At 44.2% G+C, this 15,563-nt stretch overlaps 1 protein-coding gene across 7 annotated transcripts; it reads left to right on the top strand.

Moving 5' to 3' along the window:
- Positions 1-200: 200 nt before the first annotated feature.
- On the top strand, positions 201-13,704 carry SLC26A2 (solute carrier family 26 member 2). 7 transcript variants are annotated; one of them, XM_015876091.1, is made up of 4 exons: positions 351-436; positions 906-1,167; positions 4,368-5,021; positions 5,979-13,704. In XM_015876091.1, exons 3-4 carry the CDS (start codon positions 4,380-4,382, stop codon positions 7,482-7,484), a joined length of 2,148 nt encoding a protein of 715 aa, XP_015731577.1. In that variant the 5' UTR covers positions 351-436; positions 906-1,167; positions 4,368-4,379; the 3' UTR covers positions 7,485-13,704. The 7 variants fall into 7 exon arrangements, with proteins under 7 accessions (XP_015731576.1, XP_015731577.1, XP_032303402.1 ...); XM_015876092.2 differs by lacking the exon at positions 351-436 and adding an exon at positions 587-799; XM_015876090.2 differs by lacking the exon at positions 906-1,167 and having other exon boundaries at positions 201-436.
- The last annotated feature ends 1,859 nt before the right edge of the window (positions 13,705-15,563 follow it).

Raw genomic sequence — 15,563 nt, 5'->3', positions numbered from 1 at the left:
TTCTGTAGTTTTTTGGGCCGCTCTTTTTGTGGGTAGGATCACAATGAATCACTCCGCACTATGCTTTGTCAGGCCGTCCGTAGTTCAGAACACATTGAACCAATTAGAAAGTAAAAAACGAAGTAATGCTAGTGCCTTTGCATGGAGCGGGGTTGGGGGGGGGAAGCCAATTAAGTGAGAACACGCATATTTTTCACTCCATGCACTAACGGGGAAGGCACAGGCAGGCAGGTTGGCTGCCGGGCTCTGCTTCCCGTTTCTTGTTTCTCACCAGCAAGACTTTGCAGAGGCATTGAGGGCTGATAAGAGGCGGTGCGGGGCTCGGGCCGGGGCTGCGAGGCGGGGCACGTCCGTCCCACCGCGCTGGGCCGGTTCCGGGACTCCTCCGGCGGCCACGGGTGGGGAGGCCGGAGCTGCCGGGCCGCCGTGTGATGCGGTGAGTGGGCGACGGGCGGAGCGGGGTGGTCGAAGGGAAGCTCGGGGTGTGAGCTTGGCCGTGTGATCCTCGCTGCCAGCGCGGCACTGCGGGGCGCTCGGCGCTCCCCAGCCCATTTAGGGGAGTTCGAGTGCGGTGTGTCGAGCCGGCAGGAAAGAGAAAAGGAAAGTGGAGGAGCCGAGAGGAGAACGCACGGTGTGAGCTGCGGGCTGCTCGGAGGGGAAGCGCCGTTCGGATCCGGAGGGTGGCACTGGATTTACATAAAAGGGGTTTATTTAATTGTCCTGGAAACTTCAACGCCCGCTGGCTTTCTAAACGATACACGCGCTCTCAGCGAAAACTGAGGTCTCAGGAGTATAAAAAGTACGTTGCATTTTGTGCTTCGGAGCCTTGCCCTCCCCGCAGCGCTCAGCCCTGGGCCGGCAGCGGTGGGGAGCGGCCTCGGGCAGCACTTCCTCTGTGCTTCCAGCTCTGCGTTTGGGGCCCCGTGCTGACAGAGAGGCGGCGAGTCCCTGCTGCGTGTCCAGAGAAGGCTTAGAGCGTTGGTCGGCAGTTGAACTGATGATCTTAGTGGTCTTACCAGCCTTAGTGGTTCTGCGATTCTATAGAACCGGTTCCTGCAGAACTTGGATTTCTACTTCTCCTACTTCTCTTCCACATCTCTTCGAAGTGTTGGTGCCTCTTTCACTCGTGTTCATACACCAGCTTTTGAAAGTTCTCCTGTCCGGCAGGTGGGTGCGTTGAGCCTGAGTGGTGATAGAATGAGGTGATGAAACGTGCAAGTGAAATGGAGAGAAATAGTCTGTAAAGCTGACATTGGTGTCATACAGCTGACACTTCTTATTTAGTTTCTATTCTTTATTGCTCAGGTCTAAAGTTTAAGCTTGCAATGTGTTCTCTCAGCCTCTGAGTGAGCTTTGCAGCCAGTTTTTCTCCTGCTGGTTGGGTTTCTGTGCTCTGGGATGGATGCATGGAGGTGCAGCCTGCTGCCTGCAGTGCTGCCAGCATTGCACAGATGGTGCCTCGCCTGTAAATGGCAGGGGATCAGTAATAGATCAGGGCGGCACCCAGAAATAATCTGCAGAAGTCATCAGATCTCAGGAGTGTGGGACCTCCAGTATCTCAAGTTTATGGCAGCCACATGATAACAGGACAGAGATACCGGATATTACAAGTCTGCGTTGTGTTCTCAGTTCCTTGTGGCAATCAGACACCCCCTGAAGATCTCACTCAGGCCAAAAGGAGTAAAATTCACTGATAAAAGTGAATTGTAGGCATACAAATGACTTGATGAGAATAGTGACACTCTGCAGCTTCTTTTCCAGGTTCACTATAGCAGTACACCTGAAGCAATAGTTCTTCTTTTTAGAAACAAAAAGTCCATTTGTACAGTATATGACTGGATTGCATGGTTACAAAAGTAATACAAAGCAGCACTTTCAGGCAGAAAAGGGTGAAATGGGTGTTGAAAATGGTGTCATTTCCTTCAGTCCTGCCATGGGTAGGGTCTGGGGCTGTGCAGTGAAAGGGCCCTTTTCTTGCCATGGACAGAAAGCCGTTATGCAGGTGAGCACAAAGATCTCCTCTGTGCTCAGAGTTCAGCAGGCAAAAAGGTTTTTACATAGAATGTTTTTCTGCTGTGGAAGCACAAGGCAGGTACCATCCACTGCACAGGAGTTTTATGGCATTGCACAGAGCTAAACTGAACTGTCTGCGTTTCATGTTTGAGTTTCCTGACCGACAAAGAGAAGTTCTCAGTCTTCAGTGAGCTGAGAGCCCTGGGGGAGGGGAGAGGAGCCACAAGGGTTCTCATTGCAGAAATCTTTCCTGAAGTCTGAGAAAACCAACTGATCCAAGTAATTCCATGCAAAAAACTGGAGGTGAATTTACCCCCCAGCTTTTGCAGTGCTGATCTGCTCAGCAGTGGATGAAAGCTTATTAATTTCTTACTCTGTGCTCGTGGAATGAATGAAACCTCTTGAGCAAATGCAAATACAGAATGTGATTGTGCTGCCTGCTTCAGGCATGTGCTTTTGTGCACCAAATTCACTGTACTCTCACTGGGCAGTATTTGCTTTTCATGTATGTGCTATAAATAATCCCCTAGCGGACTTTGCAATACCGTGTGGGTGGGTGAGATTAGATATCAGGAATGTGAGGATGAGTGCTGGGAGTCTGCAGTCTCCTGGGAGCTCTGTGTCATCCTGAGTCCATCGCACCTTGCACTGTAGGTGTCCTCATTATAAAGTAAGTAATTCTTCATGAGCTGTTCTAAGCCTGGAACCATTCTAAGATGCTCTGAAGGTGCTGCACTGACAGCTGCTAGCCAAGGGACTTCTGTTGTTGTGTGGTGTGTATCGAGGTGTAGGACAGTAACTTTGCATGGCTACAAGGCTCTGAGATAGAATGATTAAGAACACACATAGGCAAAACAGAACCTTTGTTCTCTTTCTGTCTACTGTACTAGAGAAATATCTTATCCAAGGAGAGCAAATATGGTGACAAATAAATACATTTGTAATGTTATCCCTAAAAATGTCAGTGTATTGCCATTCTGGGTGGAGTAAGCTTTGAATCCAGAACGTAGCTTTTTAAGGTACAAGGGCAAGACCCTATAGAAGGACACAGACACCAGAAAGAAGACTTGAGTTCCAACTGGAATTTTCCACTTTGGGCTCACCTAACTCAGCAGTACGTTAAGCTTCATTTTTTTTTCCTCTGTTTTTTTCCCCTTTGGAACATTAATTTTCCAGAGCCACTCCTCGGCCTGCACTCAGAGCTGTGGCCACAAAGAGTCATGTTCTTGGCTGCCGCACTGGGTCTTCTTTCTGGTACGTAGATCCAAATAGTGCCTCACAGACTCCACAGGTGGGGTTGGCATTGATGCAGTGGGGTTATTTGTGGGTTTGGAGGCAGGGAGGTGTCTGCTTAAAGCACAGCAGCCTTTCAGCAGCAGTGCAGCAACCAGCTACCAGAAGTGAGCTGTGTTTGGTTCTCTGTGAGGAGCAGGAGGAGCTCACCCACCAGAGAACTGCTGTAGTGAATGAAAGCATCGTTTTGAGGCTAAAACCCCAGCCCCTGCCTCTGGTATTTCCTGTTGGCAATCTACCCGCATTAGGCAGCGTGTTGACTTTAGATAGCCCAGTTGGTTGGAGACATAGCTGTTGTAAGCCGCCGTATGTCTGCTCCATGTACAAATACCTTCCTCATTTTGCTGTGTGTACATAGCCTGTGTTAGTGCACGTGTTCTGGCACAAACGAGCTGCTTACTTTGCATTGTCCCCTTTAACTTGTCTTCCTGTTGTTTGTGCTGTTTTAGTTAGATGTAGTTTACTTCAAAACCACTTTCTAAAAACAAAGAGCATTTTGCCATTGTATCTCTGGGTGAAATGAAGTCATATAAAGTCAATAAAGACTGCTTATTACATAGCAAATCTTTACAGTGTTTGCAGGAGTAATTGGTGCATGAAGAATACTTGTTTTATGAAATGTATATATAAAAGAGGTTTAGACCAAGCTGTGCAGTGTGAGAAAATACACTAATTGTAGTTAATTTTCAGCAACTGGATTGAAGTGACCATTGGACCACAACAAACCCTGTGTCTGTCTTTCTGCAGTGAAGCAGCCTGCAAACAGCGGTTTAGTCGAGGAAACTTGTCTGGGTAACAGTGCTGTGGCATTCTTCTCCATTTCACAACTTCACCAGCAGCAGGTTTATTCTGCAGGATTATCAGCTTCTTTCTTAGAAAGCTCATTCACTGTTTAACAAGGATGTAATGGAGAGACTCCACGTTTAATTGGAACTTACTTTCTCTGCTTAACCAAGACTATTAACCCTTGCTTTTCATGTCCGCAGAACTATCTCCATTAAGACTTTGATCTAACACATTCACTTATGGCTTAGTAAAGCAGTCTTTCTTTCTGTTGCTAGGGAGCCCTTGAGATGACAGCCATGGCAGAATTCAGCAATGTCCAGTCGGTGCCTGAAATGCCAGAAGGAGGTGATGTTAAACGTGGCGTCCATCCCAGAATGTTCTTGGAACCTCAGGAGGAAAAGAGGAACCTGAAGGCTCTGATGGTTAAACAAGTGAAGAAAACTTGCAGCTGCACTCCAGCCAAAGTTAAAGGCTGCGTTTTGAGTTTCTTTCCCATTCTGCAATGGCTTCCTAAATACAACCTAAAAGAGTGCTTACTGGGAGACATAATGTCTGGTGTGATTGTGGGGGTCTTACTAGTCCCACAGTCGATTGCCTATTCTCTCTTGGCTGGTCAGGAGCCTATTTATGGCCTTTATACATCCTTCTTTGCAGGCATTATTTATTGCATATTTGGAACCTCTCGCCACATCTCTGTTGGTATCTTTGGTGCACTTTGCCTGATGGTGGGACAAGTGGTGGATCGTGAGGTGCTGAGAGCTGGCTATGACTTGGAGCCAGCCGCTCTTAGTGACCACATGGATACAGCAATGCTCGTGAACTCCACCATTGCACCCGTGAACCAGACATCACAGGAGCTGCTCTGTGATAAAAGCTGCTATGCAATAAAAGTGGGAGCCACCATGACCTTCATAGCTGGAGTTTATCAGGTAAGAGGAGGCAGACAAACAAGTGTTCTGTGGAAATAATTTTAATTCTTATAGGTGGTTGTTCATATGAGCAGTCTGTTAGGATTGCACACATCTTCTGCAAATGGATCTAAGCAGGATTGGATGTTGCCAGTTACTGTGATGCAAGAAACTCCTCTGTGCTCTCCTTTTTGTAATACTGAGATAAAGCAGTTTTGAAATAAGACTTTTAGTTAGTACCTTATTAAAATACTTTATTTAGTAATATTTCACTCTTCTGTCTCTGCTTATTTCCTCGATTTCACTGCTTGCTGAAATTAAAGCAGATACCTTTGTTTTTAGACTGTCACGCGTTAACCAGAATGGATTTAGTTTTAACAGTACTTCAGGACTGTGATATTTAAGTTCGTGAGTTCACATTCATTTCTTCCTACGGTGACATTCATGGTGATAGCTAATCCAATTGCAGGGGAAAAGAAAAGAAGACATTTAGCTCCATTTAACATGAAGCTTGTTGGGCAGGAAGGGGTATTTATCTTCACGTAGTTAGAGTAGATCTCCTGTGGGAGAGCACCTAGGATATCCATTGAACTAGCATTAATATAGATGAATGCCAAGGCACTTCAAAAGCTTTTTTATGTAATCTGCATCACAAGAATTTGAAGCTCATATACTTTCCAGGTCAGACGCAGCAAGCTTTGTGCAGTGCAAAGGGCAGCTGTTGGACCATAAGCTGTATTTTTATTACAGGTTGTCATATTTTATTGCATGAGACATACAAAAGCATAAGTTTTGGATCTCTGGATTTAAGTGTGTTGCACAAAGAGTAGCTGAGTACCAGAGACTGTCTTTTTCATGCTAAGACAATGCCTTGTCCTCCAAAGTCATGATTCTTACCCACTTTTTTCCAGATCCCCACAGTGATGATGTCTACACAGTGCAAATCCTAATCTCTTTTATGTGGTTGATTCCTTACAGGTGGCCATGGGTTTCTTTCAAGTGGGCTTTGTCTCAGTGTACCTCTCCGATTCATTGCTCAGCGGATTTGTCACAGGTGCCTCCTTTACCATCCTGACATCACAAGCCAAATACCTCCTGGGTCTGGACATTCCACGGAGCAGTGGCGTTGGTTCCCTCATAATGACATGGATAAACATCTTCAGAAACATACATAAGACTAACATCTGTGATGTCATCACCAGCTTCTTGTGTTTTCTTGTTCTTATCCCAACTAAGGAGCTTAATGAACATTTTAAATCCAGGCTCAAGGCTCCAATTCCAATTGAATTAGTTGTGGTTGTGGCAGCTACTCTGGCATCTCACTTAGGGAGGCTGAAAGAAACGTATGGCTCAAGTGTTGCTGGGCACATCCCAACTGGCTTTTTGCCACCCAGCCCTCCCGACTGGAACCTGATTCCTAACGTGGCATTGGATGCTATCCCCATAGCTGTCATTGGCTTTGCCATCACTGTCTCCCTCTCAGAGATGTTTGCCAAGAAGCATGGTTACACCGTGAAGGCCAACCAGGAAATGTATGCCATTGGCTTCTGCAACATCATTCCCTCTTTCTTCCATTGCTTCACAACAAGTGCAGCACTTGCCAAGACTCTTATTAAAGAGTCAACAGGCTGCAGAACGCAGGTTTCTGGCATTGTGACTAGTTTGTTAATCCTAATAGTCCTCCTTGTGATTGCACCTTTGTTTTATTCCCTTCAGAAATGTGTCCTTGCTGTCATAACAATTGTGAACCTCAGAGGTGCCCTGCGGAAGTTCAGGGACCTGCCAAAAATGTGGCATTTGAGCAGGGTGGACACAGTGATCTGGTTAGTTACTATGGCATCCTCAGCACTCATCAGTACTGAGATTGGTCTTTTGATTGGTGTTTGCTTCTCTATGCTCTGCGTCATTTTTCGAACTCAGAAACCAGAGGCACCATTACTTGGCTGGGTGGCAGAGTCTGAGACATATGAGTCCCTGTCTGCTTACAAGAACTTAGAAACTAAGCCAGGAGTTGTGGTCTTGCGTTTTGAAGCACCCCTCTACTACATCAACAAAGAGTGCTTCAAATCTGCACTCTACAAGCAAACTGGAGTCAACCCAGCCTTGGTGAAGGCAGCAAAGAAAAAGGCAGCAAAAAGAATGCTTAGAGAGAAAGAAGCATGTTCTAGTGACAACCAGACCAGCATTTCCATGGAGCTTGTGTCTGAGCCTTTGGGGTTTCACACAATAGTGATTGACTGTTGTGCAGTACAGTTTCTGGACACAGCAGGAATACGCACGCTCAAAGAGGTCTGCAAGGACTACAAGGAGATAGACGTCCAGGTGCTGCTGGCACAGTGCAATCCTTCAGTGAGGAGTTCCCTAATGCGGGGAGAATTCTTCAAAGAAGGGGAGGACCAGCTTCTATTCCACAGTGTGCATCAGGCCGTGGACTTTGCGCTGGGTGCACATGAGCACAGCAGGATCTGTGCTTCTAAGAACTAGCTGCGTGAAGGCAACAAGTTGGAACAAAGCCTGGAAAACAATAAGCATTGTTTTATGTGTGGTACTGAATGAATGCAACTCTTATGTTTTTCATAATCTGTATATGAACTTAAGAGTTTCATATGGACATTCATCTCATTTCTGTCATCAACTTTCCATTTCTTGGTTCCCCTCTGTTTTGATCATCAGCATGGAGATCCTTCTGGATGAGACAAGCTTTAGAAGCGTTCTAGGTATCCCATCTAGCTGAATGCTACAAGGCAACTCATTTCTTTTCTCTAGTTGAGAAATTGCTTTTTCATATCATCACAGTCTTGTATGTTTAAGGAATGACTGACAGGTACTGTTTGCTCTGGTTCTTATCATGTTGTGATTGGCTGGTAGTATTGGGACACATAGATAAGGAAAATCCAGACGTGCAACAAAGAAGTCTTAGTGCATAGCTTATAGCTTACCTGTCACCTCTGGACGACGCTTTGTCATTGTGTTTTAACAGCCAAATGCAGCCAAATGAGCAGGGTTATATAATTTCTGTGCAGTCCTATACATTCCAGAAAAGATTGCTCTTTTGCTTGAATCTCTTTGGATAATCTCTCTGGAATTATTTTTATTTGGACATGATTGCTTAGAAGTCTGATTCATACTTACGGTCAGTTGCTTGTTTTGCTAGTATTTGGGAGTGCTTCAGAATTGTGAACATTAGATTTGGAAGATCTGTAATTCATGGGTTGCAACACAATACAAGCCAGTTTTACTTGCCAAACTGACAGAACCATAGATATGAGAATGAAAAGGGCCTAACAGGTTATCCAGCATCTGGCCAAATCTGCCTGTGCCGCATGGCCTTCATGTGTGAATGCAGGTTTTATTGGCCATAAACCCTTTACTTATGCTCAGTCACGGGCCTTTTGAAATTGAGATGTTGGCCAAGGAAAGAGTTCTGCTGAAAACTCCTCACCAAGTTAGTGTAAATGAAACTTTGTACTTTGCTTTTAAGTAATGCAGAACAGTGAAGGGTCCCTATTGTTCATGTTGAAATACAGGCACTGGGTAGGAAGACATTCTCTGTTCTTACAGCAATAGAGTACAATTATGAAAGCATAATTGAAAGATTAACTTTTTTTTACTGACTGCCAGGGGCTTTTGTAGTCTGAACTGCAGTTTCTTGACAGCTTTTTAAAGGGAAATGGTGTTTTATATGGCATTAAGCTCATACTTAACCATTCAAAAATGAGTCAGGAATCAAAAAAGTAAGAAAATGCTATGTAAATCATGAAACATTTTCTAAATAGAAATACGTTTTCCATTTGGGATTATTTTATTTTTCTGAGCAATTAGGAACTATTCCCTTATTTCAGTGAATGCTGAAACATCACACAGTACTTTGGTCTGGAGCTGGGAGCTCCTAGAGGAGAAATGGATATAAGGAGATTAAGTCCCAGAACCTGGCAACATTTGTATGTTAGGTGAACTTACTACCTTTCTCAGAACATCATAGGAGTGTGTAAAAACATGTGGGGTGGACGCTACCATAAGTGGAAATGGATCATGTAACTGAGATCCTTGAACTGGAATTACTAAGGCAACAGCAAGTTTTAAATATCAGAGATTCTAAGGCTTCTGCAGCATTCAAAAAACACTAATATTTTTCTTTCGTAGCCTTAAGGCTATGTTTATACAAGGAGATGAATCCCAAATAGCTACTGCTGATCTTTTTCTTTTCTGCATAGCACTTTTATTCAGTGCTAAGAATTCCTTTCGCACTTTGGGTAATCACAGGGACCACGTTTGTATTATCAAAGTGGGGGCCAGTCAGGAGGGAGCAGCTCCAGCAGCCAGGGTCCTGCTTTAGGACAGCTTTCTACTCTAAACAAAATCAGCCATGCCATTTTTAAACGCCTACCCCCAACTATTCATTTTCACCCCATTGCCCCTCAGGCTTGGGCAGCTGAGAGGGAATGAGCTGCTCTGATGGTCCTGAAAACTTCCTCCTAGTCAGGGATGGAGGCAAAGTAGAAGGTGCTGTGGGTGAGTCTTTGCTGTCTACACTCATCACTTCTTCTACTCTTTCCATGCTGCCCAGGAGAGAATTTTCTTATATGTGACAATGCGCAGTGATAACAGAAGAGGAAAATAAAATGTATTTATTAAACACCTTTATTTATTTATTTTTTTAATCAATTTCATTTCCGCCTGTGCTGAGGAGGGAGGAATAACTGCATCACTTCCAAGGAACAGTATAACCGCTGTGCAGGATGCATATTTGTAGCACCTGGGTGTTTGTTTGCATTAAAGCTCAATAAAACAGCCATAAATTGATTTTCAAACAATTAATTTAGATTACAGCTAAAAGATAGACTGAAGTGATTTATGTTTAGCTTGAGCACATCATGCTTGGCCGCAGTGCTGTTTGTGCAGCCACAATTGGCGATGTAGCCTCCAAATTGAATTTCAAGCAATACACACTGAGAACAAGTATTAAAATGCAACAGCAAAAGCATCCAGTCAACAAAAAAAAACACCCAACAAATCAACTTCTGATGTTCTTGTTTAAGATAATATCTATAGGCTGCAAGTTTATCCTCTGTAAATGCATACAGCCCTGGTTGGGAGGGAATGCAAATAAATGGCAGTTTGCAGAGAGTATAATAGGGAGTCCTCTGGCATTAACTGAAGGTTACAGCTTATCACGGCTGGGATTTCAGCATTTCTCCTTTTAGAGCAGTGATTTTTTTTTAATGGAGACACAAGTGTAAGTGAATTCAGGCCCACTGTAGCAAGAAGGCATGCCTGGCTTCAGTGTGTTTGTGGATCCTTTAGAAATAATCTAACTTCATGTTCAGGCGTCAAGGACCCCTGAGTGAAAACTGTTGCCCTAAAATATTTGTTTCATAAAGGGATTTCAGATGTGTGTGTGTGTGAATATATATATATTTGTACATAAATGTACATGCACCTTTTGCAGCTTTATGTCTCCAGTTGTTCTTTTGCAAAGTGGCTTCTTCTGTCCTGGAAGGGGTTCTTCAGTCTTCTGCTGACTTAAATAAACAGTGGAACGTTCATCAGGACTTTAGGAGGGGAAATGCTGTACCCACTGCTATCTACTGCTTCTCTTATCCCTTCAGTTTAATTTGTCATCTGTAAGAGGAATGAATGCCAGAATGACTGCCTTTGGGCTGCCCAGAATAGTGACGTTTGTAGCAGAGGCCTTCAGAGCCCAGGGCTATCCTGGAAGGGTGCATAAACCAGTTGGTCTCCTGTAAGGCAGCTCCCAATATCTTAATCCAGCAATTATCTATCTAAATGAGGAATTAACAGATCATTAGCACATTTATTAATGGTAACAATGTGGCATTATGGAAATGAACACTCACAACTATACTGAAGGCTTCTGGAAGTATCGTTTAGTCTCCTGCTAAATGTTAGATTTCATCTACATTTCTTGCTGCTATAGGCAGTAGTTTTCAGCTTCTGATGTGCCAATTGCACTAATAAATGTTTCACTTGTATAAACGTTTTGACACAGGACCAATTCTTAACCCATTTCAAAAATAGGGAGGTGTTAAAGTGATGCACGTTGTACTTATTTTTTGATTTGTGATGACATGATTGCAGTGGAAATGCTAAGTCACGGCTTGAAGCACTGACTGAGCACTGGGTGGAAGGCAGGGCCAACCTAAGGGAGCTGAGGTGTATACAATGCACCTGAGTGACCTGAAGGGGTGGAGCCAGGATCCACCCCTTTCCAGCCCTCATTTAAGGGTTGGCAGTGGAGGTAAAGGTAGAGATTCTTGTCTACCTGAGGCTTTCCCAAGGTAAGCAGATTTTCTTCTTTTGTTTCTGTGGCTGTTGTAGTGGAGCTTGTTCTCTTTCGTTGTAGTGTAGAATTGTGTCATCCTGCTATTACTGCTGTACTTTCCATCACATTGTAGATCTACAGCGTTACAATTGTCAGCCTTAGTCCTGTGTGATTTATTGATCCAGATTTCCTGGCAAGTCTTTGCAGCTCCAGCCACTGTTCTTCAATTCATCACACAATCTTTCTCATCACATTCTTTCACATTTCTGTGTTTTGCTGTAAGACAGTGTGTGTGATTGACTGTAGATGGAAGAATCTTAGCGTATTTTGATATTACCTATGAGCTGCTATTGGTTTTTGTGTCAGATCTTTTGGTGAGACCAAAGCTCTTGAGCAGAGACTGTAGAACAGCCTCCAAACCTCACAGGTCTGTTGTAGGGAGCAGCCCCACATACCTGCTGGGAGAGCCACAGCCAGGCCTTGGGCTGCATGATGGCTTGTGTACAAGTGTCAGTGCCTCCCAGACCAACCTGGTAGGAGGTCTGTGATAGCATTGAACACAGCCATGTGCCTTTTTCCAGGTGTGTAATAATAACACAGGGACCAGGGACCTCATTCCTGTCCAGTGCTGCTGTATGAGTCAGTGTCCCAACCTCAGTATCAAAGGGGATTTCTGGCTTTGTGCTTATTTATTTTTGTTTACTTTTAATTTAATTCTGTACTCGACTCCCCTAGAGAAGATCACAAAGCTCCTGACATCTGTACTCCTTCCCCATCAGGTTGCAGTGATGAACAGGGAGATCTCTCACTTGAAGTGGCAAAGGTGTGTGCAGGGAGGTGTGGGTGAGAAGGGAAAGCAAAAACCACAGCATTTCCTTCTGCTCTACTACTTTGCTGGCTTGTGCCAAGAGATACTGGAATCACTTGCTGATGGGCCTGAAGTGCAGGCAGGAAGCATCCTGGGGCTTTGAGTCAGTTGGTTCCAGCTGCAGGCAGGAAGCATCCTCATGCCTGTGTGAGAGCTCTGTGCCAGATACATCTTTACCTTGCTGTGCAAGCCTGCCTGGCTGGGTCTGCACTTCTCGTGCCCAGACTTTGTTGGGGCAACGCTGCAGATCTCCCCAGGTCCCACTCTTTGAATCTTTCACCCAAAGGCTGTACGAATTTCCTGCTCCTACTATGCTTGAATACCTGCCAGTAGGTGTTGCTGCTAAGAGGTTTTTCATGAGGCTGAAGTCTTCACCCACAGGATCCAAACTGCTGGCTTAGATCACAGAAACTGGAACAAGAGGAAGCCCTATTAGTTGGGGGTGAAACACTTTGGGCTAGTAGTTATTTTTCAGGATGTTAACTTCTGGGTTTTGTTTTCTTATGCTTCAGAGAGGTGATTAAATTATTGAAGTGATTAAAGTTTATTTTAACAGCATTAGCTAAGCTAATGAAGCTGTGATGCAGAATAGGAATCATCTACTAATGCAATCCAGGGTGCTTTGTGTCTGCATTGCTTGTGCTTTGCTGAATCTTGAGCTAGGTTACCATTGTAAGTCTGCAATACTGATAAAACTGTCCTCACTAGAAGGGATTTGCACTTCTACTATGCTGGCATAGATAATAGGGACAATATCTTCAGTGCAGATGAGGCACTGTGCCTTTGCACCTTAAATAGCTTTAAGTCCCAAGAACTGCTTGCACTTGTTTGTTGTGTTTGTGAGCCTTTGTTGGAGCAGCTGCTCATCTGGAAAAGCTATCTGATCTTTATTGCCTCATTCAAGTTTCATCTGAAGTAGAAATCATTTTGAGTCTTGCCTTTTCTTTTGAGATGATTGCAATGCTAAAAGTGATGCCTCTGGTTAGGTACAATGACTAATAGTTAATATATATATTTAGTTTATAGCATAATTAGTACCTTTCTATCGTATTTCACAGAGATAAAATAAGGCACGTTGCTATTTCTCTCATGTGCAAATATACAGAATCAAATCTCCATTGAGAAAGTGTACTGCCCAGAATATTTGAGTTCTGAGTCTGAGAGCTTTTAGTCCAGCTCCCAAATTATCTCAGGACTGTACAGGATGATGGGAAACCAAACATTCTGCTGGACTTGGGTCCAAGATTTTAATGTCTAATTTTTGACTTTAGGAATGAAATTTTGTGGTTTAGACGCAACTGAAACGTGCTTGTGGAGAGGTAAAGCTTCACTCTTTCTGATAAGCACACTTAGGGGTGTTGTGTCATCTACGTATTGCTGACTTTACATTTTCTCTATCTGCTTGTTCTGTATCAATTGTCATTTTAAAATGCTGATGTGCCTTACCGTCACTGCAGAAGACTGTTAAAAGAAGAATTTTCTATCAGATATGGGAAAATCTTTGAGATTTCTTTACCATCATTAAAAGATATTTATGTTCTTTTCTGCTGTCAGATCCATGTGTGATTCCTTAGCAGGTGCTGCAGCTTTGAGAGGAAAAGCCACACATCTGAGCAGGGACGTACTCCCTGTTTCTCTTCACAGCTGCACCGGTCACTGTTGCAGAGGTGATGTACACAGCTGCATGCAAATCCAAGTTTCCTAAACCAGAATGAACTTTCCTGGCACTGTTTGATACACATAAGCACACATGAGAACTTTCTGCCAACAGAGAAAAAGGTATTAACAAATGTGGATGACCACTGGCTTTCACCTTCTATCTTGGATGCTCTGTGCTTGTGGCTGTGGTTTTCTTGTCAAGAGACATGGCTGTAATAAGAAATGCAGACAGTTATGTGCTGTGTCAGGGTGAGCAGCACCCTCCTGTGGGCCAGGTTTGAATTCCCAAGGTGCAAGAAGTGTCATATACGTACTTGCAGCACATGGTATCACCTATTCAGCACTTTGAAAAATAAAACAAGCTGCAGTGTATTTCAGTGTTACTTGACTTACCCGGTTGTGACTTGGTCAGGACATGGCCAGGAAGAGTCAGAGCAAAAATAGACCAATGCTGAGAGCAGTTCTGGGCAGTTACTGTGAGCTTTATATAGCCATACATGCCTTTATGTTATAACAAAGGTTTTCTTGATCCAGCTTTCACCTAAAGACACCTTTTACCTTAGGAGACCTCGGCATGTTCTGTGATTTTTTTTATTTGGTGTTATTGGTGCCAGCAGCAGTCGGTGTGTTCAGCTTCAGGTGATGCCAGCAGGAGTTTTCTGTTCTCTTGAAAAGTGTAAGATCTTTAGCAGGGGAACTGGTGCCTGCTGACACAGAGACAAGGTGATGGGCTTCAATCTGCAGCGGCCTTTGCTGGTGCTGCGTAAGGCTGTACCTTACCTACAGACAGCTGTAGTTGACTGTATGTATTCCATACAAGCCCCCCACATCTATTGAGAATCAGAGAATGTTCTGAAATGGAACAGCCCCACAAGGGTCATCGAGTCCAGATCCTGGTTCCACATAGGACCACCCAGAATTCAGACCTTGTTTCTAAACAGCTTGGGGCCATGCTTGCTGCCCTGGGCAGCCAGTTCTGTACCCACTACCCTCAGTGGGTACACCCCCTCAGCCTGCTCTGGGCTGAGCAAACCCAGGGCCCTCAGCTGCCCCTCATAAATCCTGCCCTTTAGAACAGTCCCCATCTTTGTAGCTCTCCTTTGGATGCTCCTTAGCTGGGAACCAGCCAGCAAGGCAAGTGGCATCCCAACAGTGTGGCCTCAGAAGTGTTGGGGGCTTGCAGGTAGTGGTGTGATGCCAAGCAGCCTGGGCTGAGTGCCAGTTCAGTACGAAATAGTCATGTCTTCCTGGCTTATTTCATAGTGCTTCTCTGTAATCAATTTAATCAGTTTACAGAGCCATTATGGAATTTTCAATTATTGGCTGGGTAATTTAGAAAAGAGTCGTTAGCACTAGACATTTGTCATGCAGGAAAAGCAGCAACAAACTTGCAGAGCTAGCAAGGAATTGCTTCCATCCTCCTTATAGAAATGGGGAATGTTTCCCCAATCCCCCAAGCTGGTGTACTGCTGGGGTTTTTTCCATGTTTTACAAGCTGACAGAGGATATGACCAGTCTGTGGTGTCCCCAGTAGTGGGGCAGTTGGTGCCTGGTGTTTGTATCTGCAGCCAAAGATGCTGTCCCACATCCAGTTAGATTTGCTATCCCAACACAGAATTCCTTTCCAAAGGATTTTCTATGTCACATCTTCTGAAATACACTTAAAACATCATTTGCATGTATGTCTTTGTGGATCATTGGTGGGACGGAGCAGTACTTTGAATGGATGCTTTTTATTGTTATTTATTTGTGG

Source organism: Coturnix japonica, chromosome 13, assembly GCF_001577835.2.
Source record: "Coturnix japonica isolate 7356 chromosome 13, Coturnix japonica 2.1, whole genome shotgun sequence".
Taxonomy (NCBI): Eukaryota; Metazoa; Chordata; class Aves; order Galliformes; family Phasianidae; genus Coturnix; species Coturnix japonica.
This window is presented reverse-complemented; position numbering and strand designations above follow the sequence as displayed.